We start from the raw sequence: 26,661 nt of genomic DNA, 5'->3' as shown, positions 1-26,661 counted from the left end.
TCTGGCATCTTCCTCAGGAAGGAAGTCACAGTACAGGTGCCTTATCCCAAGCAGCAGCGCCATCATTAAAAAGAACTGCCTTCCACAATTGCAGACAGTACATTCACACAGTGGGTGGGAAAGGACAAAGAGGACCATTAAGCATCACAGATGACATGATGCCAACCACCTAGAGCACTATGAGGGAGGGATCCTGAGGCCATGTTAAGGTTCAAGGGAAGAGTGTGGCCTGATTGATTACTGATGTCTGCCATGGGAGGCATAGGGGCACACACATGCCCCATATTCACCCCCATTTGTTAGGAAATAAGCAAACAGAGACTTAAATTTGAAAACAAGAAAGCAAATAGGACTACCCCTTCCAACTTCAGGTTTACAGATTTCCACCCCAACTTGTACATATTGTTCTACTCTCCTCCCTTAGATTCATTCTTATTGAATGAAGACAGCTATCATTTTTTTTTAATTTTTTTTAACGTTTATTTATTTTTGAGACAGAGAGAGACAGAGCATGAATGGGGGAGGGGCAGAGAGAGAGGGAGACACAGAATTCGAAGCAGGCTCCAGGCTCTGAGCTGTCAGCCCAGAGCCTGACGCGGGGCTCGAACTCACGGACCGCGAGATCGTGACCTGAGCCGAAGTCGGATGCTCAACCGACTGAGCCACCCAGGCACCCCAAGACAGCTATCATTTTGAGAGTATTTCTATAATCAATGGAAGGCATGTGAATGGCTCTGCTTGTTACGGACAGATCTACTGAGAAGGAAAAGGAAGCAGAAGTTCAAACTTTGCTAACCAGCTGTTTAAAGAGATCCAGGTCATTTTTAGCATATGCCTCAAATTCTGTCTTACATTCTAGGGAGATCAGTTAACACACCCCACAATAGACTGTAAAATATGGTCTCTGTACTCAGGGGATCAGAAAGCCATTAAATGGGATAGTTAAGTAGATTACATTGAAATTGGAAAAATATTTGACATAGTGAAAACCCAAATTTTGCAGTGTAGTCATAATTGTCCAAAAGATGTAATTGCACAAAGACTTAAAGAAAGGAAGGAAGGAAGGAAGGAAGGAAGGAAGGAAGGAAGGAAGGAAGGAAGAAAGAAGCCCATGTGAAATGGTTGGTGTGTGAAGGCATGGGAATGGGGTTACTTTCCTCTCTCTGTCTCCCTAACACCATGCAATGTTGTTATATATAATGTAATTAACATTAACAAAGAATAAACTCTTTTTAAAAAATCAAGCCATCACAAAGTATTTAAATATTTATTACAGATGCTGTCTTCACTTTGATTCAAGTTTGGAATACAGTTTTTTTTCATTCAACAAATATTTACAGAGTGCCTACTTTATGCCAGGTTAGATTCCTAACCTTGACAAATTTACCTAGTGAAAGTGGAGTTCTACATGTTAAATGTAAACTCACTGGTCACTGGAACCTCATGTAGTCTATTAAAGGCTATTATAGGACTTAGGACATAATCTTATGATTTTGTATGGTCATATTAGGTTATATCTGTGAGTCACCTGATGTCAAGAGATAGTTCTAGCACCATTATACCTTAGCCTTCGAAGGGAACCTTTCCAATTTTCACTCATTAAAAAAAAAAAAAAAGTTTTGAGCACCTACTGTTTTCCAAGCACTGCATAAGGCACTGAGTTCTCCAGTGCTGAGTAATATAGATGTGATTTCTGCCTTCGGGGCACTTACAATACAGGAAGACACATTCATAAATAAATATACAACACTTCTGAGTTGGGATGTATGTTTTCAGAACAGGAAAGCAGTGCTAGAGAATAATGGTGAGTGGGTGGAGTCCTACTTTAAGACTGTTAGGGAGGGCCTTTCTGAGGACGTAGCACACATGTTGATTCCTATCATGTGAGAACGGGTTAGCCATGGGAAAGGAGGTGGAAGAGCTCTCTGCTGACTGAGAACTCCGTATGCACGGAGCCTGAAGCAGGAGGGAACCCGGCATGTCAGAGGACATAAAAGCCAGTGAGATGGGAGAGAGAAAGAAAATGCAAGATGCAAGGTATTGGAGACCTAAGCTGGTAGTTTAGATTTTACGTGGAACACATTATTCTCTGTAGGTAAAATAATAAAACCTTGGGAGACATTAAAGGAAACTTAAATATGGAGAGATTTAATATTGTAAACATATCAATTACCACCCATGATGTTCTATTGTTCACTGCAATTCTGATCAAAACTATCACAGAGGTTTTCATCAAATTTGGTAAGTGGATTTTAAGATGAAAAAGCCAAGGGCAGGAATAACCAAGATGTTTCTGAAATGAGATGAGGAGGAGACAGTTCTGTCAGAGATCAAGATTAAGTGTGAACTATCATAATTATGATTGTGTGTGGCTGAGATGTATGGTGGCCCATGGGACAGAGAGCTCAGGAAAAAATTAATGCATGTAAGAAATTCTGGTCAATGTTAGATACGGCCGGGAGGATCAAGAAGGAGGCAGGGCTATTCTCAAAAGACCTGGGAAAAGTGTTTATCTATACAGAAAAAAATGAACTTTGCACCCCATCTCACACCACACATAAGAATTAACTACAGACAGACCAAAGACTTAAATTCAGAATGCAAAACTAAACCCTGTTTGGTTCCTGTTATTAGGAACATCGTGTGGGAATAATCTTTATCACCTTTGTTTAGGGAAGAGCTTCTGAAGGACACAGAATGTGCTAACTAAATATGTAAAGACTGACAAAATTGACTCTATTATATAATTAAGGGCTTCTGTTATCAAAAGATACTTTATAGGAAGTAAAAAACATCAGGTTACACATGTAACTGACAAAATTGCATCAACAACATATAAAGGACTACTACATACCAATAATAAAAAAGATAATCCAGTAAAAAATGGGCCAAAGACATGAATAGGTATCCCATAGAAAAGGAAATACAAACAAATGATAACAAATATACAAAAATATATTCAACTATTTTAATAATTGAGGGAATACAAAGCAATGCAATGAGATGCCATTTTATATCTATTTAACTGGCCAAAATTTATAATCCTGACAATATCAAATACTGGAGAGGATCTGGAATATAGGAACCCCTATACTTCGCTGACATGAGTATAAGTTGGTAAGACTAGTTTGGATATAAACTCAAGAGAAAACCTTGCACATTTGCAATAGGAGATATGCACAAGGCTGCTTATCACCACTGTTGACAAAGGCAACATCCTGGAAGCAATCCCAAATGCCTACCAGAGACTAATGGATAAATGCACTGTAATATCTTCACACACTGCAATATTAGACAGCAGTCCAGATGAAAGTGCTATGGCTGAACCCAACAATAGAGATGACTGTTAGCAACATAATAGGGAGTTAAAATGTTTCCAAAGATTATATAAAACTTATAATCTTTTATTAAAGTTAAGACACCAATAAAATAAAATAATGTGCCTTTATGGAATGCATAGAAGTAGTAAGGCTATATAAAAAGGAATCATGGGGGCGCCTGGGTCGCTCAGACGATTGAGCATCTGACTCTTGACCTCAGCTTGGGTCTTGAACTCGGGGCTGTGAGTCCAAGCCCCGCACTGGGCTCTATGCTGGACGTGGAGCCTATTTACATACATAAAAAAGGAATTATATACAAGATTCAGGATAGCCAGGGGAGTCAGGAGGCTGAAATGAGAGGAGCTCATAAGTAGATATAAGATACTGTCAAAGTTCGGGATGCCCTGGTAGCTGGTAGGTTATTACAAAAATGAAATCATGAATAAGTACAAAAGAGGGTCACATGGAGACCAGTGAGGAAAGTGTTTCATGAAACTACGAGTAAGAAGAATTCAATTTTGGGCACCCAAGTGTTAGGTCAGAGCAGGAAGGATCCTTTGAATCTATCTGGTCCAATTCTCCCAGGTCTTAGATGTAGAAGCCAAGGGCCAGGTAGGGAAAGGTGCTCACTAAAATACCTTACTCGGCCATGGCAAACTAAAAGTCAATCTTAAATTTCCTAATTGCATGATTCACTATTTGACTTGAAATGAAACAGACATGCTAAAATTACGCATAAAATAAAAAGAAGCCCAAGAAAGCAATGACCATTTTTATGACCTACGTTTTGAAGGGCTCTGAAGGAGACCGTGTATGTATGTGTGCATGTGGGCTTGCTTGCATGCAAGTATGTGTGGGTGCTGTACGTATGCCTGCATGTATGGAGTCCATAACGATGTAGGCCAAGGCTCTGTCCTTGGGTGTTAAATTTTAAGAAAGTACTTTTCTCCTAATGAAGAATGAAGCGAAAGTAGTCAAAGAAAAGGGGTCCTTAGCTCAGAGTGAAGGGAGGAAAGCAGAGGCCCTCTCCTGAGGCCAACGAAAGCATAGTCTTTGCATCACAGATCTGAATTCCAGCCTGCAGAGATTTCAGAAGGCAGGCTCCAATGTCCTGATGATAGATGAGAACTTGCAATCACCCTTCATTTGCGTTCCAAACACAGGGCTGCTCTGACCAAAACAGAAATGAAAGAGCCGGCCAGTTAAAAGCAGCAAGCCCATGATGCGCTGCCCAGCCCAGGTGGAATTGCAACAGGAAGAACAAGGTAAAACACGCGAGATGAAAAGAGAACAGCTTAGGATGTTTAAAGAGACACTTGGCAGCTTAGACACCGCCTCTGGGCACAGCTTACTGAAAGGACCATGGAGCCAAAGAGAGGGTTCCATCTCTAGCTGCGTGGCTGTGTGTGCAGCTGTTCCTCTACAAGGTCCTGTGGGTACACAGTGCGTCAAAACACAGCTTCCCTGCCAGGTAAGGAACGTGAAGGAGAGCGTGTGCTGTGCCAAATGTGGAGCTACCCGGTCACTGCCTTCCTTCCACTCTCCTAGGACAACAGTAAGTGCTAGAAATTAAGTTTGACCTGCGGATCATTTTTTAATTCAAAATTTTCCTTAAGAGAGGAATTATGGCAGAACGGTGTGAGAAATGGCTGGGAGCCTACTGAAATAAGAGGGAGTTTCTCCCATGACATTCCTATGGAGTGGATATGAGGTGACCTGGGAGAAAACAGACCGAGCCCTGTGTCTCTGGTGTCTCCCACAGTTAACTCTCCAAAGAGACAGAGCAATTCCGAGAATGCAGCTGAGAATATGGGTAGAGCCTCACAGAGACATGCAGACAAATGCATTAAGTATATACGTGAGTACACGTGCCAACGTATAACCACATAAACACACACATACATGCTCCTACGCACACACACCAAGACAAATATACCCCCAGATGCACACTGCGGGAACATTTTCCCCGCAGAAACTTCAGTTTTCTTAGAGCTAAACAGAATGATTAATGTTTATTGTAAAAGCCTTCCTGTTTGCCAGGAGAACATGCTTTGCTGTTCGGTAGGTAACAAGCGCTATGCATCTGTCGATTTCCCCACTGTCACGTTACCTGGCTCCATCACAAACACCCAAGTTGTAACAGAAAAAAGAAAGACCCTGAGGCAACTATACAGGCACTCCTGATATTCCACGAGCAGATGACAGGCAGCTCTAATGGTCTCACTTACATAAACGTAACTTACTCACGTCAGAACACAACTTCCTTTCCTTCCAGACTCTGAGTGCCAGAAATCATTCTTTTCAACCCACAGCCATTTCTGTTGAGACACCTGTCGACCTGCCTGTCAGCCCAGCAGACCTGTGTATGGCATCTACCCAGGGATGCCTGCATTATTCAAGTCTCTGGAAGAGAAACACCCTATGGAGGGTGAGTGATGGGCTGAGGGTTAGGAAAGATGGCTCCTAGAATCCCAGGGCCCTGACTTTTAAGATTTAGAAGCCCCATGGGCAAAGCTGAGTTTTGTGTGTGTGCATGTCTCTTATTAATCTCATAAATAAACAAAAGAACTAATTTCTCCCATATAGGGGAGGGGGAAATATTCATAGGGTAAGGTTTGTGCTTGACTGCGCCATCAGAGTTGCAAGATGCCATTGGTAAGATGCAACGGAATATGGACAGACTGGTACAGCCCAGTGTACCTTCAGTTACCCCACAAACTGTTTAGCAACCTTGAGGAAAAAAGGCCAATGCATCTTGAATTTGAGCCTTATCTGGCACCAGCCTGTGCATGATTGACTTGGCTATAATATAACACCAGATAATGCTGGATTCTGGCAGAGAGGAATGAAGACAGGGAAGGCCAGAGTTGAGACTGTGTTTATTTAGCTGGTATTTGGCTAGGATACCATCTCAGAGTGAATTTACTGGATTCATTTTATGCAGTGTTTTTCCCCAACCCTGAATGTATGTTAGAATTTCCCAAGGAACTTTAAAAAAATCCACATGGATAAAGACTCCTCCCCAGAGACTCTGATTTATTTAGACTGCAGTGAGACCCAGACATCCATCCATCCACCATCCATCCATTTATACAGCTACCTACCTATTTATTTATCCATGTTTTTGGGCTCTCAAGGCATGATTCTAATCTTCAGCTAAGCTTGAAAACCACTAAACTTATTAGGCAAAACTTTCACCATTACCCCTTGTTAAGATAAAGCACAAAGCCACACATCTACCCAAGGAGTATTTATTGAACATATACTATGTGCAAACGTCTCTTTTAGGTCCTGAATACACACTGAAAAGCAAAAACAAATATGACCAAAAGCAGATCAAGACCAAAGGCTGTCAGCCTGGAAACAAGGGAAGAGCCATCAACACAGTTCAATTCTGAAGGTTATATGCAAGCAAAATTCCATCTAGCTCAGGAGAGCTCAGTTTTTTGTTCCATTCAGCTCTTCGACTGATTAGATGAGGCCCACAAACACACTATGGAAGGCATCTGCTTTATTCAAATTCCACTGACTTAAGTGTTAACCTTATCCAAAAAACACTCTCATAAAACTATCCAGAGTCATGTTTGACCTGATATCTGGGCACCATGGCTTAGCCAAGTTGACACATTAAATAACCATCACAGGGCCCATGCCCTTATGAGCCTCCAAGTCCCATGGGTGACGATAAAGCACAAACAACTTAAGTTCACATTGTGAAAATGGTATGAAAGAAACAAGCAGGCTGATGGATAAAGTGGATGGTGGAGGGGAAAAGCCTCTTAGAGGTGAATAATAGGAAGGAGATAGTCATGAGAACTATAAAGTGACACATGCTACGGGCAGAAGAAATGACATCCACAAAGCCACATGAGCCACAGAGAACTGGGTGGGTTTGAGAAAATGCTAGAAGGCTAGAGGGGCTGGTGCACAGAAAGCAATGGAGACAGGGGCAGGAGATGAATTTAGAGGCAGGGAGGGGCCAGACCATTCAGGGCCCCAAAGTTAAGACGAAGCCAAAGCAAGAAAGGTACGTAGTTGGATTTACCTGTTGAGATGTTCTGTGTGGCAGTGGAATACAATGGAATAGTGAGAGTATGGGTAGGGAGGTCCTGGAATGTTCCAGGCATCAGATGAGTGCTCAGAGCAGGGTGTTGGTGGAGATGGGGCCACGTGCCCTAACCTGTGTCTGTTTTGACAGGAGAAGCCATCACACTTTCTAGAGCATCGGATGTGTGGCAGGTGGGGAAGAATGAATGATTCCCACATTTCTGGCTTAAACAATTCAAAAGAAACAAGAGCTTTTTTTTCCTAGTTAGAGCCTGGCTCAAGTTATACCCAATAACCGCCTGCATTATGCAAATTGAGTATCCTAATTAACGTAGCTCCAGCCTGAATTATGCAAATTCTTGCTTTGGGCTGTGTTAGTCACTTCCTCCTATACCACCTCCTGCCCATCAGGACCACATTCCATCACCCTACTGCCTCTCTGTGGACCAGAGCCACTGGACTGTCTGGGGAGAGTGAACCCTAAAAGGCCACTGTGGCCAAGCCAAAGGACAGAAGAAGGTGTGCCTGCACATCCGAACTGAGCCTCCTACGGGCCTCCCCCTCCGAGAGCCCACTCAGGAGCCCATGCAAGCGTCTGGCCCCCTCTCCCCATCCACGTGCACCCACTCCGATTGCCTGAACACTTCCCCAGTCTCAGCCTTCCTGAAATGTGCTCTGATGGAATGTGGATTTCTGGGGCCCGTGCTTTTTGCTCAGATCAAATCCAACCATCTGTATGCTGGAAAAATATTGACGACCCTCTGGCCTATTGTACCGTTTAAAGGCGCTCCCGCATGGGAATGCCGCCTTGTTTTATTGGGGCGAAGTCTGTGTTTTATTTAACTCTGAACGCCAGGCGCCTAGAATAGCTTGCAAGATAAATGTCAATCAACTCTAGCATAATCAAGACACCCATCCCTGCCTCATTAGGGTCCTCTCGTTCTCTTTAAGCTTCTCAGATTTATACACTGTAATTAGAAACTTGGTGATTCTGACTGCTCTTACTGGGAAGCTTCACGTGTCTGAATTTTAAATATTTTCACACTTCGTTAACCCAGTTGCTACTGTAACATCTTCTGGTCCAATTCCCACACTGCAGTTTTTATTTTTGGACAGAGACGAGAACAATTAATTGAATTGAAACACGTATTGATTACTGTTTTTCATGAACTCTGAACAGCTTGTCTCTGAATGATTTTATTGAGGAGCTTTTAAACAACTGGCTGGATTGTTTCCTCCATGACCCCGTTCTGGCTGTAAGTCCCTGTCTGCAGCTGTGATGGTCTGTTTTGGGTGAGCTGTGCTGTTCACGAGAGGCCACATTAACCCTCATGTCCAGGCCCTGGACTGGGGAACCCTGATATCTTGGTCAGACCCAAGCAGGGCTCTGGAAGAGGCTATGGGAAGGTCTTGATCTCCACACTCCTGGTGAAAATATTCAGCCCTCAGGTCCCATGTGAGCAGGAATATTACTCAGTTCATTCAGTGGCCATGTTCTTCCTCCAAGGAGAGCTTCCTGGGTCTAGGCTGTGAACTTGTAAAGTATCTCTCAGAACAATGCTTCTCATATGTTAACATGGGCACCAATCATCTAGAGATCTTGTTCAAACACTGACTGTGATTTAGTGGGTCTGGGCTGGGGCCCGAGATTCTGCATGTCTGATATTGATCTGCTGGTTTGTAGATGTGAGGCCTTTGACATTACTTAACTCTGGGCACTGTCACTCTGTTAGGAAACTGATCACAGACGCATACTCTGTACATCCCACTACAGTACAAATCCCCAAACATATGAGGCCATGGTCTAATTCATCCTAATACCTCCTGCCACAGTGAAGGGGAGGCTGGCTTCAGTGGGCTCCAATGACCACTGGGAGCCCCCACTTAGCAGGCAGGGAGACAGGTCATGACTGCTGGAAAAACAGGCTGTGCCATAGCCCTGGAATAGCATTAGGGTAAGGGCTAGACTCCCATTCCTTGGGGGAGGCACAGGGTCTCAAGGTTCATGGCTTCAGGGAGCCCATCAAGACATGAATTCCCGACTGAAAGAAAGGTGTCAAAGTCCAGGTTAGCAGCAGCAGAGAGGCAGATGTGACAAAGCATTCCGATCTTCCACCTGGCTAGCTGAGTCCTCATTGAAAAATCATAGGTGATGGAAATGTCCTTGCCTCTGGCACATTTTCCAGATGTCTCCAAGATGCCTGTGTACCTACAGCCCACTAGTCACACAAAATCCAGGTGCTTTTGTAAAGAATGTAAATCTGATTCTTTTAGTCCTCTGCTTAAAATCCTCCCAGGGCTTTCTATTTCTCTCAGGATAAAGCACGAACTCTAGGAGCCCTGCACAACCCGACCCTGCCCACACACTTTCCATATGCTCTCATCATCATGATCCCCCTGCTCATGAAGCTTTAGTCACTCTGACCTTCTTCCTATTTGTTAAACATCCCAAAGTCATTCCTACCCCAAGGCCTTTCCACTAGCTATTTTTCCTTCAAGTGTCATCACTGCATTATGTTCAAAGACTCCAGTCATAGGCAGTTTCATATTGGAGAGAAACTCCAAAATGAGGTATAAACCTTTGATTTTGTGGGTTTGACATAGATTTATTTTTCTCTTGATTCTTACCCATTGAAGCCCAGAATAATCTGACACCTTCGTATTATAAGAGGGGACTTAAGCCCAGAGACGGAATGAGACATAATCAAAGCCATTCAGATTTGGGGCGCAGAACTGTCCAAGGATAGACCCAGAGGTTGTGACTCAGACTCATGGGAAAAGAAATTTAATTATTTAAACTTACTTGAACCTACTACACTGAATAATATTTACAGTGTTTACATAGCCATAACCCTCCTTTACTACACCCACTGCTCCTTTTTTTGGCTTTTGACTTTGTCAAGTCCAAGGTTGTATACAGGAACATACAGAGAATCCTAGACTTCTATTTGTGTTATCCTATTTTCCTTTGTCACAAAATACACTTTTTGAGACCAGAGGAGGGTGAGTTATAATTTATGGGTTCCTCTCTAGAAATTACAACCAGAACCTAATTTTAAAAATAAAATTGGTTTCATCTAATTAAATTTGGAAATTGCCTCATAAACACATACTCTGTTATAAATGTCTTGAAAAGCAAGGTCTCCTGCTTACTATCTGGGATGGGAATGGGTTGAACCCAGCGTGGAAGGGCCTCCCTGTCTCTCTCTGCTCAGGAGGACATACTCGCTCATCAATTGCTGAAATTTTCTCAAGAGTAGTGTGGTCTAGAGCAGTGCTTCTCAAACTCTCACACCCACGTGAATCACCCAGAAAATCTTGTTACCAGGAGACTCTGACCAAGGTGGTCTGCTGGGGCCTGAAAGCTGCATTTCTCACCAGCTCCCAGGTTATGCCAGTGCTGCCAGTCCACCGACCACACTAAGGGGCAAGGCATTGGCACTTGAACTCAAGACCCATGAATCTGCCGTCTCAGCTATGACCTTGGTCTTCACACCTCAACTCTCTGGGTTTCAATTTCTTCATTTTTATGTACTGTGAGAGCTAACATTCATTGATGCTATTTCTAAATGCCAAACACAGCATTGAACATATATGTATGTGTACAAATGAATATAAATGAGAAGCTCCTTGCTGTACCCACGGTTACAATGGCAGAGCTAGAGTTCAGAATGAAGCTGTCTGACCTCAAAAGCCAACATTCTTACCTTCGGAGGTCCCACTAGCCTGTGATGCACATGGTCACAGCCACGTTTATGCTCAAAATACAATGACCTCAGCCCATGAACTCCTTGGCTCCCTTCATCGCATCATCTAAGATATTTAGCATATTCCCAAAAGGTCACCTCCAGAGCTCACGGAAAAGTCAGACAGCTGCAGCCTTCCATCTCTCGCTCTCTGTAATCACAGCACAGGAAGCAGCTGAGAAGCCAACTGAAGGTGTCTCTCCAGAGCTGTGTCCAGGAGAGCCCATCACAGAAATGCCAGCATCCCTGGTGACTGGTCTTTGGAAATCGACAAGGTACAGGACTCACACACAACTGGGAAGGGTGCCCTGTACCGATCTGTGCCCACCATCGAGCCCAGAGCTCCAGAGGTCTCATATGCTGAGACCTCAACTTCATGGAGCTGCTGCTTGAACAGGGTGTATCACTCACAGCTGGGACCGCTCCCTTGCTCTCTCTCCACCCCATCATCTCTTCTTCTCACACAACAGCATGAGCGGGTTTCCTAGCCCATTCCATGCACACATCAGAGGAGGCAGGATACTTCCCAAGTAAGAAATTGGTCCGTGCAGGGATATGACGTCCCCTGCAACATGGCCCAGCCCAGTGGTTTCCAAGTACAGCTGGGTACAAAGACTATAGGGCCTTTTCAGGACAAAGTTGTCCTCAATTCAAGGCAAAAAGAAAAAATAAGGAGACTCATGAGTTATTCATAAAGCTAAATTTATTCAATTTGAAGGACTGCCTTTTATTCTGAAATTATGTCCTTTCTGTATTTTTGAAGTTATGTCTTTTATGAAATGATGTTAATAAAAAATGGTAAAGAACTGGATGTTGGTCCTCCAATCCTTTTGAAATGTTACTGGCCTGTGAGTTCCAAAAATCTTGAACATCTGGCATAGAGAGCCATTTACATAACAGCACCAAGTGCGTGAGTGCGTGAGTGCGTGAGTACGTGTGTGTGTGTGTGCGTGCGTGTGTGTGTGTGTATATGTGCACGTGATGGCAGCTTCCACTTCACAAAGAATGGCAGGTAGCTCTGAAGTGACGAGGCTTTGTTTCAGCTGAGTTTTTGGTCCCTCTCTCCCCCGCAACGAGGCACTTCTGAACATGTCCTGGGCAAGGTCGATATGGTACCTCCCCGCCCCTAGCAGCTTCCCGCAGGTAGGAAGCTTCTCCCAACCATGTGGGCCCAAAATGGAATATGATACAGCTCTTCTTTTGAAGAAGCTGTGATTTGCTGAGTGAAGGCATTTTCTGAAGGTGCTACACCTTGTAGATGATGGATGGTTTTCTCCTTCCTCAGAGAGCTCTGAGGTCCTTCCAGGTCTCTCTAGAGAGCTTCTGTGTCCATCCAATTCATCCTAAATATTTCTCCGTCACCAATACTCTTTGACTTCCCTCCCTTACGTGGGGATATTCTTTCACAGCTCACTCTCAATACCTCAATACCTCTCAGTACCTTTCTGCATGAGCTCTCAGGGGCTGCAGTGCATTTCAGCCTGGGGATGCTTGTAACCTTTCCCACCTCAAACCCTCTACAGGAACCCTAATGCAGCCATTACCACTCTCATCTTAGAGGGGAGCAGCAGGCCTGGAGAGAGGAAGACCCTGAAAAAGGTCATGAGAGACCACAGCGGTGCTACTGGGATGCTGGGGGCCATCATGCAATACCACAGGAGGGCTACTGGGATGCTGGGCTGCATCACGCTAGACTCTGGCATGTGGGACTTCATCATGCGAGACCCTGGCATGCAGGGCTCCATCACTGCAGCTTTGGCTTCCATACCCTTCCTTCTGCACTGCTGTGGTCTCTACTGCAGCCCGTACCACATTCTCCCAGCGTCTCAGAAGATTCAGGGTGGGAGGATAGTCAACCTTGACCACATCTCAGTACTTGAGTTCAGCTGTATCAGCCTCACTGAAGTTTCACTGTTTTTGTTTTGCAATAGACTTCTATACAGTTTGTTCTAAGTTTGAAAGTTTTCAGGAAGCCACATTGTGTTGGCTTGATGGGTACCTTACTATCTGAGGAGGTTCTGCTCCATCTCTGATATGATGTCATATCTCTGATAGGATAAGGCCCTGCTAATGCTGGGAGGGGAGCTTCTGATACCATCACCTGAGTAACAATAAAATATGCTGTGGCTAAAGAGCAACATTAAAAGTTAAGAATCATGCACCCCCAGGGCAGAGAATGACTTCAGGATTTTTTTCTGGAAGCCCAGAAACTAACAGGTGTAGGATGAGCATCATCTGGGTGTTGTGGTTTTCCATATGAAGTGAACTATAACTACTGTGTGCTAGGCCTGGGTCTTCTGGGCTCTGCTGGGACAGTCTGCCTCCCTGAGTGCCTACTCCTTTCTAAAGAGATAAATAACCACTTCAATGTGTGGTGTGTCCAGTCTTCTGGGTCACTGGGGCTGTCAAGCTGCTCATCTGTATGACCTTGTGTTGTCTTCTCACTGTATTGTCTGAAACCTTTGGGTAAGATGTGTCTTACTCACCTTCATGCCCTCACGGGAGCCCTGCACCCAGTAGAAATTTTCCAACTTCAGGCTGAAGTCAATTGAATGAAGCCAAACCAAGAGGTATAGCAAAGGGGTCTTCTTACCTCATACAGTGTGATGACCCCGTTGGTCTCATTGGGAGGTTTCCACTGGATGTAGATCTTCTCCTCAAAGGGCCCTCCTTGGATAGATTCTAGGGGAACAGCTCCTGGAACTACAGAAGGGAAAAGGAACTTGATGGCACCTGCCATCTCATTTCCCCAGCCCCACTGAATTAGAACAGCAGTTGGCCAAGCTTTCCTGTAAAGGGTCAGATGATACTTTAGGCTTTGTGGACCTTACAGTACCTGCTGTAATAGATCAGCTTTGTGCTTGTAGCGCAAAACAGCCACAGACAATCCATATACAAATGGGCATGGCTGTGTTCCCATACAACTTTATTTGAAAGAAAAAGACACTAGGCTGGAGTTGACCCCTGGGCCATAGTTTGCTATCCCCCCTCCCCCAGGTGACCAAATGGCTTTTTATCTGCAGACTAAGCAAGTCTGTGTTTGAATTAAAACTGAGCAGTGTAGGGAGGACATCAAGAGGCCCCAGCCCTGCCATCAGGTAGGATTCTAGAATTAGACTCTTGCCTTAGGATTGGTAACTGAGGAATGCAAAGTGAGCATCACTACCATCTTCCTGGACCTACCAAAGAGTCTCCAACTATTCCTCAGTTTCCGAATTGCTGAACCCAACAGGATCTATGTGTCTTGAAACCACACCAATTAGAAAAGTCTGTTTCACTCCCAGAAGGCAGCTAGTTTGTCTCACTGCTGAGTCTCTGATGCCTGGCACATGGTAGATGCTTAATAATCATTTGTTGGTGGGTCAAGCAGGTGAATCAATGACCAATGCCAGCATTTTGCCCAAATGAGCAAAACCTTTCCTGGGAGGCTTTTGACCCCAGCTCAGTCTTCCTGCCAGCACCTTCCTGCTGGATTCCAGCATCATTACGATGGTCCAGAAGATGCTGAGCCATAAAATAAATGATTCTCCAAACTTCCAGTTATAACTCCCCAGGGAATCATGACTTCATGTAAATCATTACTGGATCTATTTATATTTTGGCATTATAAAAGCAGGTACTTTTACTAAGCACTTACTCTTTGATCAGAATTTTACATACATTATTTCATTTAAGCCACAAAACAGCTCTGCCCAGGATGTATTATCTCCGTTGTGCTGATAAGGGAACTGAGGCTAAGAGAATTAAATAACTTGCTCAAGGTCATCCGGCTCTTAAGTTGTAAAGAGGGAACTGAACACCTGTCTATGAGCTTCAAAGCATATACTCTTAATCATCATGGTACGCCTCTCTCGATATAGCCTTGGCCATATGTTGCAATCAGTTCCCTATTGTTAAATTAAAATATATTTAGTTTTTCTCATTACGGACACGATACACAGAATTTGTTGAATATTAAGAATATACAAAAAGGGTAAAAAAAAGAAGGAACAAAATCACTCATAATCCCCCTATCTGGAGATATTTTTCCCGTATTTTTATGCCTATGCAAATACATATGTTATTTTTAAAAATTAAATTCCTACCATGCATATTGTGCTATGACCTTCTTTTATCACTAAACAAATCATGGGTTTAAAAAAAATCCTTAAATGTTCTCTGGGGCCATGCATTTTAATGCCCCATTAGAGTCACATTATTGGGTATTAAACTTGGTCTGAGGGGTACAGGGGTGACTCAGTCTGTTCAGCATCCAACTCTGTATTTCGGCTCAGGTCATGATCCCAGGGTCATAGGATCGAGCTCTGAGTCAGGCTCCAAGCTGGACGTGGAATGTGTTTAAGATTCTCTCTCCCTCTCCCTTTGCCCCTTTACCACATGTGCATGCATACACGTGTAGGTGTGTGAGTGCTTTGTCAAAAACAAAAAAAGTTGGTTTGAATTTTTTATAGGTAACACTGCAATGAAAATTCTTATAAATAAGTATTTTCATGAAACTCTGCAGATCTCCCTAAGATACATTCTTAGAAATTAATCTATTGGGCCAAAGTGGTTGAACTATTTTATTTTTAAGGCTTTTGACACATATTGCCAGAATGCCTTCCACAGAGTTTGTACCATTCTGGGTTCCCCCAAAAGAAGAACACGACTATTCCCAATCCATGCCAACACTATTTAAAAAATTAAGTGTATGTGTGTGTATCCTTTTTAGAAAACTGGAGAATGTAGTTTTTTTCTTTTTTTTCAGTTTAATTGGCCATTTGCATTGACTCTTTTATGAACACGCTCTTTATAACCTGCTCTCATTTTCCTCTACGGCTCTTCATTTTTGTCTATCGTTGTCTTATGGGTTTGTAATTACAACCTGTTTTTAAGGATATAAGCTTCTTTTTGCATGAGTTACAAATATTTTTGTCAGTTTTTCATTTGCTTCTTGAATCTTTTAGGTAAGTAGAAGCTTCTAAATCATCAGATCTCTGATTGCTTTCCCTATCTACTCATCCTTGCCACAAACATCAGGACTTTGAGGTAAGGGCACAAAGTACTGGGAGAATTATAAGCAGAGAAATCTAGTCTAGCAAGTCAGGATATGAAGAGGAAAATAAAAGTTGGTGGATTAGAAGTTCCTAGGACAAAAGTGGGGGGGGGTGGTTAGCTGTTGGGAGTGTGGTGGGTTGGCTCTGTGAGGGCCACAGTGGAAGGAGCAAGGCCTTCCTGGGGAGAAACGATGGTTATGGTGGTATAGAAAAGAAGCTGATGGTGCAGGAGATTTGCAGCTGCTGAGCAAATGTGATTTGCTTGATGGTTAAGGGTGAAGCATGGAAGCAATGTGTCAAGGATAGACCCCAGCTTGTCTGTTTTAGACACCTGGAGTGGGTCACAGTGCTGTTCATAGAAAGAGAGTCTTACAGGAGGGCTAGTTTAGGAAAGGGAGCTGGTGAGTTTTGCAATGTTTCATTTGAGGTGTGTGCAGAGCACCCAAACGGCAACGTTGAGTAGCAGCTGGATATAAAAGATTAAGCAACTGTGTATAAGGGAACCAACAAAATAGGTCCAGGACTAAGCCAAGAGGAAAACTACCATGTTAACAATCAGGAGGAAACAAAGAAACTGAGAAACTGGGAGGCTACATTCAGAGAGGCAAGAGGCAAACCAGGAAGGTGGGCTGTCAGGGGAGCAGCCAAAGGGGGATCCAGAAGGGTTGGGTTCACAGCGACAGAGATGACTGAGTAGTCAAGGAAACTACAAACTTAAATTTGCCCACTGAACTTAGTGTCTTCAAGGTTACCTGTGACCTAAGCAAGAGTAATCTAGAGGGGAATGCTGGCCTCACAGCCCTCCTGCCATGGGCAGAGGAGAGCACAGAAGGTGAGAGACCCTGCCCAGACAAGCCAGTGATTTGGGCCTCGAGGGGACTGATGCAGCAAGAGCAGGGATGGGAAAAGGAGCACAGCAGCGCCCCCTTCCAAAGGCTGGAGAGGTTTTGGCAGGATCACAGGCAACCGGGAAAAATCCAAAATTGAAGTAAGCGGTGGGGTCCAGTCCTGAAAGGCAGCAATGGGGGTGGGTGGAGAGGAAGCACCTTTCCCCTCGTGAGAGAAGACAAGATGGGAAAATGTGCAGCTGCTTTGGAATGGAGAGCTGAGGTGTCCTCGTGGCTCCATTTTCTTGAGAAGTGAGGGTGAAACCGTCTACCAACAGTCAGGGATTGGGAGAAGATTTAAGAGCTGCAAAGTGAGCTGAACGGAGAAATGGAGATGCTACTCTTAGCAAGGGTCTATCCAGGGGAGGTTAAGACTGTGAGCATCAAGCAGCTGGCATTCAGGCCACCTGGTCTCCTCCAGTATTTCCAGTTTAGAGCAAATTCCCGTTCTCACCTTGGATCAGAACAAGAGTCATGTGTATTGTCTTCTGCTTGATTTATTCCCACTTTCTTTTCGAACCTAATTTGTTGATCCGTCTGGAATGTATTTTATATATTGCACGAAATAGAAATCTCACTGTAGTTCTTTACGGTTTTCTTAGAACAATTAGTTGACCAGTCAGAACTTTCCCCAGTGATTTAAAATATCACTTTCCTAGCATGTTCGATTATTTTATATCCTGGCACATGCTGAGCGGCTCCCCACTCTATTTCCGAGTCACAGCCTCTTATTCTGACACTATCTCTCTGTTGTGTTCATGTAACATGTTTTAATAGTTGACAGAACAAGTCCCTTTCTTTTACTATTCTTCTTTTGCGAGGTTTTCTGGGCTTTCACTACCCTGTTGTTTTTCCAGAACACTGGAAAAAGTTTAAAAAACTTCAAAAACGTTCCATCAGAATTTTTATTCCAGTTGTATTCTTCACTTCTCTGAGGGACAAATGACACCTTTTTATAATGAGCCCTCCCACCAGTAATGCTGTACAAATCATCATTTATTAATGCTTCTTTTTATGTCCCTTAGTCAGAAATATGTTTTTAAAATTCCTTACAAATTACATTTCTAGGACTTTATTGCTTTTCTTCATATTATTTTTGACTCTATTAAAAAGTATCTCTTATGAAATCTATCACAGACAAAAGTACAGGTAATGAATGTATAGTTTATAAAATAATTATGAAATGAACACACATGTACCAACTATCCCCTCTAAGAAACAAAACATCACTGCATCACTGAAGTGCCCTGTGTGTTCTATACTGCTGACTTCTCTCTCCCCATCAAAACAAAAACAAAACAAAAAATATCCAAACAAACAAACAAACAAACAAAAAACACCCAGGCAGGTACTAGCCAGGTTTTATGCTAATCATTCTATTTTTATTTGGAGTTATAAATATATGCATCTATCCCAAGATATCATTTTGCTTCCTCTGGCTTCATGACATACATATGAAAGTAAGTCTTTGTAATAAATGATTTGCATTTGTCACTCAATATTGTTTTGATATTCATATCAGTTGATACAGGTAGTTGTATTTCATTCATCTTATGAATACAGTCTTATTTATTTTGTCATTCTGTAGATGGTGAGATGTCCTGTAGATGGATGATAGGGCTTTTTCTCAGAAGAGCTATCTTATGACATAGTGCCTATGAATATTTTTGTATGTTCAGTTGAACATTTTTAAGAGTTCACTCAGGTATACCCAGGAGTAGGATAGATAGACTAAGGGTATAAATGTCTTCAGCTTTACTGAGTGAAGTCAAATTGTTTTCCAAAGTGGCAGTAGCGATTTATAGTCTCTCCAGCAATGTTTTGAAAGGCCCTCCTTCTCTAAATCCTTACTAACACTTAGTAATGCCAGATTTAAAAATTCTAGACCATCTAGCAAACATGAAATAATACTTCATTGAGGATTTATTTGCTTTTAGCTATTTACTAAAGAGGCTGAGCACCTTTAATGCTTATTGACCATTACTGTCCTTTTCTTATTGATTTGTAGAGGTTCTTTGTATATTCTTGTTACTGATCCTTTTATTGGATACATGTGTTATAAAAATCCTCTCTTGGTTTGTCTGTTTTCCATTTCTCTTTATGTTACCCTTGGATAAAAATTAGTTCTTAGTTTTAATGTAGTCAATTTTATCAGATCTTTTCTGAAGAAGAGAAAGACTTAGTAACTTAATTGTAGCAATAATTTCAAAATGTGTACATATATACATGCTGTTGTACATCTTGAATATATACAATTTTACTTATCAAATATACCTCAATAAAGCTGGGAAAAAAAGACTTAGATGCTGTTGGTGCCACACCCATACAGGAATGCTTACTGCAAAATGTTTGTTACTCTACTTGAAGGCTGTGAAAGCAAACTTGTCTCCACATAGGGCAAGCGAGAACTCTCAGAGAGTTAATGCCCCTAAAACAATCTTCAAGCAATGGAAGATACGAAATTCATAGATGAATATCGTAGTGTCCTCACTACTTGACTGGATTAACTCTGAGACATATTCTATTAATACTTTCCAAACTACCTCCAATGAAAGTGATTATTATTGTGTTGTAGTTGTTTCCAACCCACGGTGGACCAATATTACCATAAAATACAAAACCACAAAAGAATAGCAAAATTAAAAAGTAAAGGTAAAATTTAAAAACAGAAAAATGGAAGCCTCTCCTTTTAAAATACTTAACCTCTATTTCTGTAATTATCTTGTCACAGACCAGGAAGAGCTTCTAATTCACTGCTGGTCCCTGGACCACACTTGGAGTGGCACTATTCTAAAACCCAGTTATTCACAAGGTAATTTTTTTAAGTTTATTTTTTAATATAATTTATTGTCAAATTGGCTTACATACGACACCCAGTGCTCATCCCAACAAGTGCCCTCCTCAATGCCCATCACCCATTTTCCCTCTCACTCTCTGCCCCCATCCACCTTCAGTTTGTTCTCTGTATTTAAGGTCTCTTGTGGTTTGCCCCCCCTCTCTGTTTGTAACTACTTTTCCCCCTTTCCTTCCTCCATGGTCTTCTGTTAAGTTTCTCAAGATCCACATATGAGTGAAAACATATGATATCTGTCCTTCTCTAACTGACTCATTTCACTTAGCACAATACCTTCCAGTTCCATCCACATTGCTGCAAATGGCAGGATTTCATTCTTTCTCATTGACAAGAAGTATTCCATTGCATATAAAACCACATCTTCTTTATCCATTCATCAGTTGATGGACATTTAGACTCTTTCCATAATTTGGCTATTGTTGAAAGTGCTGCTATAAACACTGGGCTACATGCATCAGCACTCCTGTATCCCTTGGGTAAATTCCTAGTAGTGCTATTGCTGAGTCGTAGGGTACTTCTATTTTTAATTTTTTGAGGAACCTCCACACTGTCTTCCAAAGTGGCTACACCAGTTTGGATTCCCACCAACAGTGCAAGAGTGTTTCCATTTCTTCACATCCTCACCAGCATCTGTAGTGTCCTGATTTGTTCATTTTATCCACTCTGACCGATGTGAGGTGGTTTCTCAGTGTGGCTTTGATTTGTATTTTCCTGATAATGAGTGACATTGAGCATCTTTTCATGTGTTGCTTGGCCATCTGGATTTCTTCTTTGGAAAAGTGTCTATTCATGTCTTCTGTCCATCTCTTCACTGGATTATTTGTTTTTCAGGTGTTGAGTGGCCAACTAATCTTTAACAAAGCAGGAAAGAGCATCCAATGGAAAAAAGACAGTCTCTTTAACAAATGGTGCTGGGAGAACTGGACAGCAACATGCAGAATGAAACTACATCACTTTCTTAGACCATACACAAAAATAAACTCAAAATGGATGAAAGACCTAAATGTGAGACAGGAAACCATCAAAACTTTAGAGGAGAAAGAAGGCAACAGCCTTTGTGGCCTCAACCGCAGCAATTTCTTGCTCGACACATCTCCAAAGGCAAGGAAATTAAAAGCAAAAATGAACTACTGGGACATCATCAAGATAAAAAGCTTCTGCACTGCAAAGGAAACAATCAACAAAACTAAAAGGCAATCGACAGAATGGGAAAAGATATTTGCAAATGACATATTGGATAAAGGGTTAGTATCCAAAATCTATAAAGAACTTACAAGGTACTTTTCTTGATAACACACCAATACCAGCTTCCTTCCCTTCCCTTCCCTTCCCTTCCTCTCTTCGTTACCAGTGTGTCCTGAACACACTGTATTTGAATCATTATCCTAAGGCCAGGTAAACCCGAACCAAAAAAATAAACTCTAACAAAAGAAATCTTCTTTAAGAAATACTTTCTCTTAGGTCATAGCAGTATTTTTTTTTAATTATCCTCAAATAATTTTAAAGTTAGGCCTTTTGTAAAATGTCTTCAACTCTTTGTAATTGTGTTTTCATGTATAGTGTGAGGCATGGATCCAATTTCAATTCTTCTCCCTATTCTACCATGACTTAATGAAAAAGAATTTTTTTTTTTTTTACTCAACTGATCTGCCATACTCCCTTTGCCTTCCATCAAATTTTCACATAGATATAAGTTCTGTTTTGTTCAGCTGTTCTCTTAGACTATACCTGTATCAATACCACATCTTCTCAATTAAGCAAAGATTTGTGTATCTTGATACCTAGTAGAGCAAGGCCTGCAACTTTGTACTTCATGTTCAGGACTGTCTTAGTCAATCTTGGCTTTTCTCTGCCATACACATTTTAGGATGACCTTGTACATTTTTGAAAAATGCCTTATTTCTGTAGTGGAACTGCATGAATTATAGATCAATTGGGAAATAAATTATGTCTTTCTAGGTCATGTCTTGATAATGGGTTTTCCCATCTATGAACATGCCATCTCTCTCATTTAGGTCTTCTTTGATATCTTCCAGTTCTTTATACATTTATATATACTCTATGTCTTGAAATCTTACATTAGGTTTATTCCTAAACACCCTGTATTTTTATTGCTATTATAAGTAGTATCTTTAAAAGCATACCACGTACTTATTGGGTAAATAGAAACACAATTGACTTTCTAATGTCAACTTCTTTGTCAAACATGTTACATTCTCTTCTTAATTCTAATAATTTGTGTACAAATTTCTTTGGGTTATCTATATAAATAATCATAGCATTGCAGTCGATAATAGTTTTGTTCTTTTACAATATTTTAACTCTATTTAATTTTCTTGTCTTCAGCCAGAGCCATCAATATAATACTTAATGGAGAGACTGGTAAGTATTTGTGTGCTTTCCAACATTAAAGAGAATGGTTTTATTATTTTATCCTCAAGTATGGTGTTTGTAGGTTTCTTAGTTTCCCTTTATCAGGGTAAGAAGATCCTTTTCGTTCCTGGTATACAAGGATATTTCCTTTTTATATCCTGCTGAGCTTTAACTGATGCTTTTCTGTATCTATTATAGTAATGACACATTTTTTGTGTTAATGTAGTGAATTACATTAATGGATCTACAAATGTTGAACCAATATTGATTTCTTAAAATAAAACTAATATTTTCCTAGTCGTATACAGCAATGGATCGTTTGCTAATATTCTGTTTGGGGTATGTGCACTTAATTTTCCTTTTTCTCATAAGCTTGTGTGGTTTAGATACCAAGGTTACACTAGTATCAAGAAAAAGAAGAGGAAAGTGTTACTTCTTTTTTTTTTTTCTTGCTCTTTGAAAGTGTATATATAAGATTGGAGATACCGGTGCCTTGAGTATTTGATTGCAATTGCAAGACCATTTGGAACTGGTGTTTTCTTTGCTGGAAAAGTTTAAACTATTGATTCTATTTCTCCATTTGCTATAAAATTATATAAGTTTTGTGTGTGTCTTGAGTCAAAATTTGAAGTTCATATTTTGTTAAGAATTTTTCCATATCCCACAAATGGTAAAATTTATCAGTATAAAAGGGTATTTATATTTAGTATCCTCATTTTATCCTTTTGTGAAACAGCCACTACACAAATGTATAAAACAAATATTCATCTCATTAACTTACTAATAATCAATTTCATACCCTCAATAGGTAACCTTCTTAACTTCATAACAATAATGAATCTTGTTTTTCATTATAATTTTTATTTCTTAAACATGTATCCCTAAGCACTATAGGGTTTATTATTAAATTAAAATACTAAATACAGTAAATAGTATTAAACTCTTTTACAAAAATCAGTCTGAGAGACCTAACCTCTTTACATTATTGATTCAATTCCATGTGCATGTTCTAGCCCAGCATTTATTTATACATTCTGGCGAGAATGTGGATTAGCGTTTTATTCTGTTTTTAAATCTTTCTTCTTGCCATAATTCTCAGAGGATATTTGCTTTGAATTATCAGATCAGTCCCTTTTAATAAGAATGAAAGCATCTGTCCAATAATCTTTCTTTATGCAACCTTACAAGAGGTGGATTGAGATGGTTTGGTTTGGTGGGTCAAGATATGTTCTGCTAGTGGGGTGTCTGAGTGGCTCAGTTGGTTAAGCGTCCGACCTCGGCTCAGGTCATGATCTCGCAGTCCGTGAGTTCGAGTCCCATGTTGGGCTCTGTCCTGACAGCTCAGAGCCTGGAGCCTGTTTCAGATTCTGTGTCTCCCTCTTTCTCTGACCCTCCCCTGTTCATGCTCTGTCTCTGTCTCAAAACTAAGTAAACGTTAAAAAAAAAAATTAAAAAAAATGTGTTCTGCTAGTGATTATATGAGTACTGGTTTTAAATATTTCTAACCCAGAGGGAAAGGGAGGAATTTAGATACATCCATCTATCATTTGGCTAGCTAGGAGGTCTACCTGGTTGAAGGTGGGAAGGGGAAAGTTTGAGAAGGAAAATAACCAGGCCATAGAACATCTTTTCAGAGAGAGAGAGAGAGAGAGAACTTTTTTGGTATTTTTAAAGGCAGCTTTAAGTCATCTAGGACACTGCCCCTTCCTTGCACTGGAGCATCTCTTCCCAAAGCTAGCCTTTCATTAAATCCCCCTATTTTCCTTATTCACCACATGCAGGCTTGGAGTGAGAGCTCTCATTCTCTGCAGTGTAGACTGGCATATGAAGAGGCCATCTCCTGCTCTCCAATCCCTCACTCCATCCACCAGCTCCATAGCCCAGCCTTGCCTTCAGCCTGGTCAGCCAGAGTTTGAGGATATTAATGCAGGTTGGACCTGTAAGTCTATCCCCTTGGGCCCCCAAGGGTGAGGAAGGGGTTTCTTTCGATGGTTACAGCTCAGTCATCTTTTCCCTATTTACACCCGCTTCTTCCAACAGTGCGTTCATTCCTTCCTTCCAACGTGGGTATGGCATCATCTTCTAGTTCTCAGGGCAGGTTTAAAGGTGTTCTTCTCCAACAGAAAGACAAATAAAGAAACTGATCCCATTCACAATTGCACCAAGAAGCATAAAATACCTAGGAATAAATCTAACCAAAGATGTAAAAGATCTGTATGCTGAAAACTATAGAAAGCTTATGAAGGAAATTGAAGAAGATATAAAGAAATGGAAAAACATTCCGTGTTCATGGATTGGAAGAATAAATATTGTCAAAATGTCAATACTACCCAAAGCTATCACCTACACATTCAATGCAATCCCAATCAAAATTGCACCAGCATTCTTCTCGAAACTAGAACAAGCAACCCTAAAATTCATGTGGAACCACAAAAGGCCCCGAATAGCCAAAGTAATTTTGAAGAAGAAGACCAAAGCAGGAGGCATCACAATCCCAGACTTTAGCCTCTACTACAAAGCTGTAATCATCAAGACAGCATGGTATTGGCACAAAAACAGACACATAGACCAATGGAATAGAACAGAAACCCCAGAACTAGACCCACAAACGTATGGCTAACTAATCTTTGACAAAGCAGGAAAGAACATCCAATGGAAAAAAGACAGTCTCTTTAACAAATGGTGTGGGGAGAACTGGACAGCAACATGCAGAAGAGTGAAACTAGGCCACTTTCTTACACCATTCACAAAAATAAACTCAAAATGGATGAAGGACGTGAATGAGACAGGAAACCATCAAAACCCTAGAGGAGAAAGCAGGGAAAAAAACCTCTCTGACCTCAGCCGCAGCAATTTCTTACTTGACACATCTCCAAAGGCAAGGGAATTAAAAGCAAAAATGAACTATTGGGACCTCATGAAGATAAAAAGCTTCTGCACAGCAAAGGAAACAATCAACAAAACTAAAAGGCAACCGACGGAATGGGAAAAGATATTTGCAAATGACATATCGGACAAAGGGCTAGTATCCAAAATCTATAAAGAACTCCCCAAACTCCACGCCCAAAAACATAATCCAGTGAAGAAATGGGCGGAAGACATGAATAGGCATTTCTCTAAAGAAGACATCCAGATGGCCAACAGGTACATGAAAAGATGCTCAACGTCACTCCTCATCAGGAAATACAAATCAAAACCACACTCAGATATCACCTCATGCCAGTCAGAGTGGCTAAAATGAACAAATCAGGAGACTATAGATGCTGGTAAGGATGTGGAGAAACGGGAACCCTCTTGCACTGTTGGTGGGAATGCAAATTGGTGCAGCCGCTCTGGAAAACAGTGTGGAGGTTCCTCAAAAAATTAAAAATAGACCTACCCTATGACCCAGCAATAGCACTGCTAGGAATTTATCCAAGGGATACAGGAGTACTGATGCACAGGGGCACTTGTACCCCAATGTTTATAGCAGCACTCTCAACAATAGCCAAATTGTGGAAAGAGCCTAAATGTCCATCAACTGATGAATGGATAAAGAAATTGTGGTTTATATACACAATGGAGTACTACGTGGCAATGAGAAAGAATGAAATATGGCCCTTTGTAGCAATGTGGATGGAACTGGAGAATGTTATGCTAAGTGAAATAAGCCATACAGAGAAAGACAGGTACCATATGGTTTCACTCTTATGTGGATCCTGAGAAACTTAACAGAAACCCATGGGGGAGGGGAAGAAAAAAAAGAAAAAAGAGGTTAGAGTGGAAGAGAGCCAAAGCATAAGAGACTCTTAAAAACTGAGAACAAACTGAGGGTTGATGGGGGGTGGGAGGGAGGGGAGGGTGGGTGATGGGTATTGAGGAGGGCACCTATTGGGATAAGCACTGGGTGTTGTAATGAAGCCAATTTGACAATAAACTTCATATATCGAAAAAAAAATAAAGTTTACCAACTGTAAAAAAAAAATAAATAAAGGTGTTCTTCTCTCATTTCTTTGGGAAGGTAGTTTAAGAATCAGACCACCACCTTTAATGGAAACTCTCACTTTCGTCCTGTAGACCCAAAAAACAGCATTGCATCATGGCAAAGGCTGCAGGCTGAAGCAGACTGCCCAGGTTTGTGTCCTGTTCTTGCCATTTCTGGCTGTGTAACCTGGGGCAAGTTGCTTAACCTCTTTGCAGCTCAGTTTCCTTACTTTAAAGTAGGGATAAAATAGCACCTGCTTCATGGGTGTTGTGGCGCTTGAAAATATTCACACAGGTAAAGTGCTGAGCAAAGGGGCTGGCACAGAGGTAGTATTATTCTGTGTTTGCTCCTCCCCCTGGTCCCTCACATCCTGGAGAACACCAATTTACTTTTCTGCAGAATCAGGATTATTACTATTTTCCTTGGTGTTTTTG

General features: G+C 41.5%; 1 protein-coding gene across 17 annotated transcripts in view; it reads right to left on the bottom strand.

The window, feature by feature from the left end:
• PTPRT (protein tyrosine phosphatase receptor type T) overlaps window positions 1-26,661 on the bottom strand; it is a 1,067,285-nt gene that overhangs the window by 375,041 nt on the left and 665,583 nt on the right. For all 17 annotated transcript variants that reach the window (XM_019458468.2, XM_019458472.2, XM_053890232.1 and 14 more), the window contains one exon: window positions 13,707-13,816. In XM_019458468.2, the coding sequence (XP_019314013.2) occupies window positions 13,707-13,816 (110 nt within the window). The remainder of the gene's footprint in view (window positions 1-13,706; window positions 13,817-26,661) is intronic.

This window comes from Panthera pardus, unplaced genomic scaffold (assembly GCF_024362965.1).
Source record: "Panthera pardus isolate Hobbes unplaced genomic scaffold, ASM2436296v1 HiC_scaffold_25, whole genome shotgun sequence".
In the NCBI taxonomy this organism is placed as follows: domain Eukaryota; kingdom Metazoa; phylum Chordata; class Mammalia; order Carnivora; family Felidae; genus Panthera; species Panthera pardus.
This window is presented reverse-complemented; position numbering and strand designations above follow the sequence as displayed.